The sequence below is a fragment of the Thamnophis sirtalis genome, unplaced genomic scaffold (genome assembly GCF_051295495.1).
Source record: "Thamnophis sirtalis isolate CommonGarterSnake01/CBP01778 unplaced genomic scaffold, rThaSir2_p1.2 scaffold_1, whole genome shotgun sequence".
Taxonomy (NCBI): domain Eukaryota; kingdom Metazoa; phylum Chordata; class Lepidosauria; order Squamata; family Natricidae; genus Thamnophis; species Thamnophis sirtalis.
The window spans coordinates 21414962-21418329 of record NW_028261381.1 but is presented as its reverse complement, the minus strand read 5'-3'; the positions used below and the strand labels follow the sequence as shown (position 1 = coordinate 21418329).

At 53.1% G+C, this 3368-nt stretch overlaps 1 protein-coding gene across 1 annotated transcript; it reads left to right on the top strand.

Moving 5' to 3' along the window:
• Window positions 1-275: 275 nt before the first annotated feature.
• Window positions 276-2884, top strand: HOXD13 (homeobox D13). Its single transcript, XM_014073640.2, has 2 exons — window positions 276-990; window positions 2634-2884. The coding sequence occupies exons 1-2, from the start codon at window positions 276-278 to the stop codon at window positions 2882-2884; spliced, it is 966 nt and encodes a 321-aa protein (XP_013929115.1).
• Window positions 2885-3368: the final 484 nt, after the last annotated feature.

The window sequence follows — 3368 nt, the reverse complement described above, 5'->3', positions numbered from 1 at the left end:
CGGACTAGCTCCTTGGACGGCCGGGGGCGATGCTCCCCCCTCCCAGTGTGGCCTTGGTTTTTATAAACCATCCCGGATGCTTGGAGAGGGAGGCCGCCGCACTGCCGCTCCTTCGCTCCGCGTCCCGTCCGACTCGCACGCCATGAGCGCCTGTAGGCCTTCCCCTGAGGGCCAAGCCGGGGAGGAAGAGGACCAGCAGCGGCGACGGCGACGCAGGCAGCTGGAGCGGGGCTGCTTCGCGCGGGAAGCCTGAGCGAGCGTCGGCCGCCCGGGAGATGGAAGCGCTGCGCGGAGAATCCGGGGCAGGCGGCGGGGGCTGCTTGCAGGGTCGAAACTTTCTCTCCCCTCCCATCTTCGGGTCGTCGCCGCCAGGTTCGACGAGATCGGGCTTCGTCTACGAGCGCTCGGGCCCGGGGACCGTGGCGCGCTCCACGCCATCCTCTTCCTCTGAGACGCCGTCCTCGTCTAAGGACTGCACCGCCGGACTTCCTATTGCGGCGGCGGCGGCGGCGGCACCACCCTCGGCCACAACGGCCGCCGCCGCCCTAGGCTACCCTCCAGGTTACCCCCCTTTTGGTCACGGTTACTACAGCTGCCGCATGGCGCACGGCGTGGGGCTCCAGCAGAACGCCGCGCTGAAAGCGGCCCCGCACACTGCCTTCCCCGTGGAGAAGTACATGGACGTGGCCGGCCTGGGGGGTGCCACCACAACCTCGGGCGTCGGCAGCGACGCTTCCTCACGGGCCAAGGAGGTCTCTTTCTACCAGAGCTATGCGGCCACCGCCGGCCCTTACCAGCACGTGACCCCCAGCTACCTGGACATGGTCTCCAGCTTTGGACCGGCGGCCCCTTCGGGGGAGCCCCGGCACGAGACCTACATCTCCATGGAGGGCTACCAATCCTGGACTTTGGCTAACAGCTGGAACGGACAGGTGTACTGCTCCAAGGACCAGGCCCCGGGCTCCCACTTCTGGAAGTCTTCCTTCCCAGGTAGGCGCGCCCAGGCAGCAGGGAAGAAGCCTTGGGGGTCCCAATAAAACTTCAAGGCAGGGCAGTTCAAAACTAGGCGGTAGGTTGCAGGCTTGGCCTCAGATTTGAGAAGCGCAGGCCTCCGTTTGGGGTCTGGTAGGTTCTTGATACTATGGGCGGATGGTGGGAATGGTAGTCTGAGGTCTGAAGGGCTTCGGGTGAGAAAAAGAGGAAGGAAGGAAGGAAGGAAGGAAGGAAGGAAGGAAGGAAGGAAGGAAGGAAGGAAGGAAGGAAGGAAGGAAGGAAGGAAGGAAGGAAGGATCGTGCATTGGCTGCCGAGTCCAGCTGCGGGTTGGGTTCCTTTTACTATTCAGTTTTCCTGTAGAACTTTAAAACCAGGCGTGCCATGTTCCCTACCGAGCTCAACGCAGAAGGCCCAAGAAGCAATGGTTGCTTGTCCGAAATCTACAAAGACTCCCTGCTCCCTCGAGCTGGCGGAAATGTTCGGCCAGGCCTAAAGCAGAGACTCCAGCCTGGTCCCATATAGTCCTCGGTCTATACTATTATAACGATCGTGGCGTCAGAGCGTTCCTAAATTTTAGAATAGAATATAATTCTTTATTAGCCAAGTGTGATTGGACACACAATGAATTTGTCTTTGATGCATAAGCTCTCAGTGTACATAAAGAAAAATAAAACAGAATGCATTCATCGAACCATAAGATACAAGACTTAGTGACAGCCATAGGTTACTAATAAGCAATCAAATTATACTAGGAAACAAATAAAACAGTATAAATTTTAAAGATACAAGCAACGTGGTTATAGTCATAAGTGGAATGAGATAGGTACTAGGAAGGAAAAGAAGAAGAATACAGCGAAAAAATCGCATGGGGGGAGATAAATAACTAAGAAGAAACTGGGTAAATAGCACCCACACCCACACCCAGCTATATCTACTCCATTTCGGGCAGTTATTTAAACTTAGACGTACGGCAGGACTAGAGCGCCACGGCCCGATCCTGCACTGACGTCCTCTGAAATTACCCTAACCTTCTATGGAGATTCTCAGTTATCAAGGTCATAGTTGTCCCCCCAAAAATGCTTCTTCAAAAGGCACCTGGACTTTATTGTTGTTTTCTTGAAGAAGAAAAAACAAGAGGGAGAAACTTCGTGGATGAGAAGGGAAAGTCTTCAAGAAAAGAAAACCCCAATTGCCTTTTGAAAAAGCACCTTTGGGGTTACGCGAAGCTTAATCCCCCTGGATTTATTCCTGGGGTGGGGAAGGGGGGGGCGAGGATGTTCCCGCTCTCTGCAGCTGTTTTTTCCCAATCAAAGCAACTGTGAAAGTGTGGAGGAAGTGGGGGGGATTTAAGAATCAGTGATTCTTAAAAATGGAAAAGATTGATGAGGGCCTTCGGGAATCTGCGGTTTTATTTCTGGGGGTGGGGGTGGGTGGGAGGAAATACTGCACATAAATTGTCCCAGAGCACATATGCCAGGCATTTATTGGGGGAACGCCTGTTCGGAGACCTCCAAGAGGAAGAAGAGGAGTTGGGCCAACGTCTCTCTAATTCTTCCTTTTGTGGCACTCTGGGTTCTTGGCTCTGGCAGGAGGGAAACGCCTCCTTTCCTGCTCACTTGTTGCCCCTCTTTTCCGGCAGGCGAAGTTGCACTAAACCAGCCTGACCTGTGCGTGTACCGCCGTGGGAGGAAGAAGCGGGTGCCTTACACCAAGCTGCAGCTAAAGGAGCTGGAGAGCGAATACGCCCTGAACAAATTCATTAACAAGGACAAGCGGAGGCGGATTTCTGCAGCCACCAACCTCTCCGAAAGGCAGGTCACCATCTGGTTCCAGAACCGCCGAGTCAAAGACAAGAAAATCGTCTCCAAACTGAAGGACACCGTCACTTGATCCGAGGAGACTTCGAGGGACGGCCGGGGAGCGTCTTCCGTTCCCAAAGGACTCTTGGAAAGACTTGAAATATATTTAATGTCTCCCTTGTGCTTATGGGCAGATTTGGGGAAGCGCTTTCGACCGTGGTTTGCAACTTCTGGATTGTAATGGAATGCTGCAAGTTTTTAACGCTCTGGTTTAACCCCTTAAGTCTTTCTCCGTTGCTTATACTTCGTTAGGGTTTCTTCTTCTGTTTTTTTTTTTTCTTGTCCCCCATCCCAAAGGGCAGTGAGTCTGCAGTAACACACTTTTCAGTGGCTTTCGGGCTAAAAACATTCAGGGGCTAAAAGGAGCTGGTAGGTTTGTGTGAGATATTCACAAACATATTCACTTAGACTCCTGTGCCTGTATTCTTTCGCCTGGTCCACCACCCCAATTTAATAATGATCAGGCTAGAAGAACAAGAGATCCTGTTCCTTTGATTGAGATCATCTTCTTTTAA

Bases quoted from the DNA above. Each gene is read 5' to 3' on its own strand.
- HOXD13 (XM_014073640.2), top strand. From the start codon at position 276: ATGGAAGCGCTGCGCGGAGAATCCGGGGCAGGCGGCGGGGGCTGCTTG. The intron at 991-2,633 runs GTAGGCGCGCCC...CTTTTCCGGCAG, and splicing joins CTGGAAGTCTTCCTTCCCAG to GCGAAGTTGCACTAAACCAG.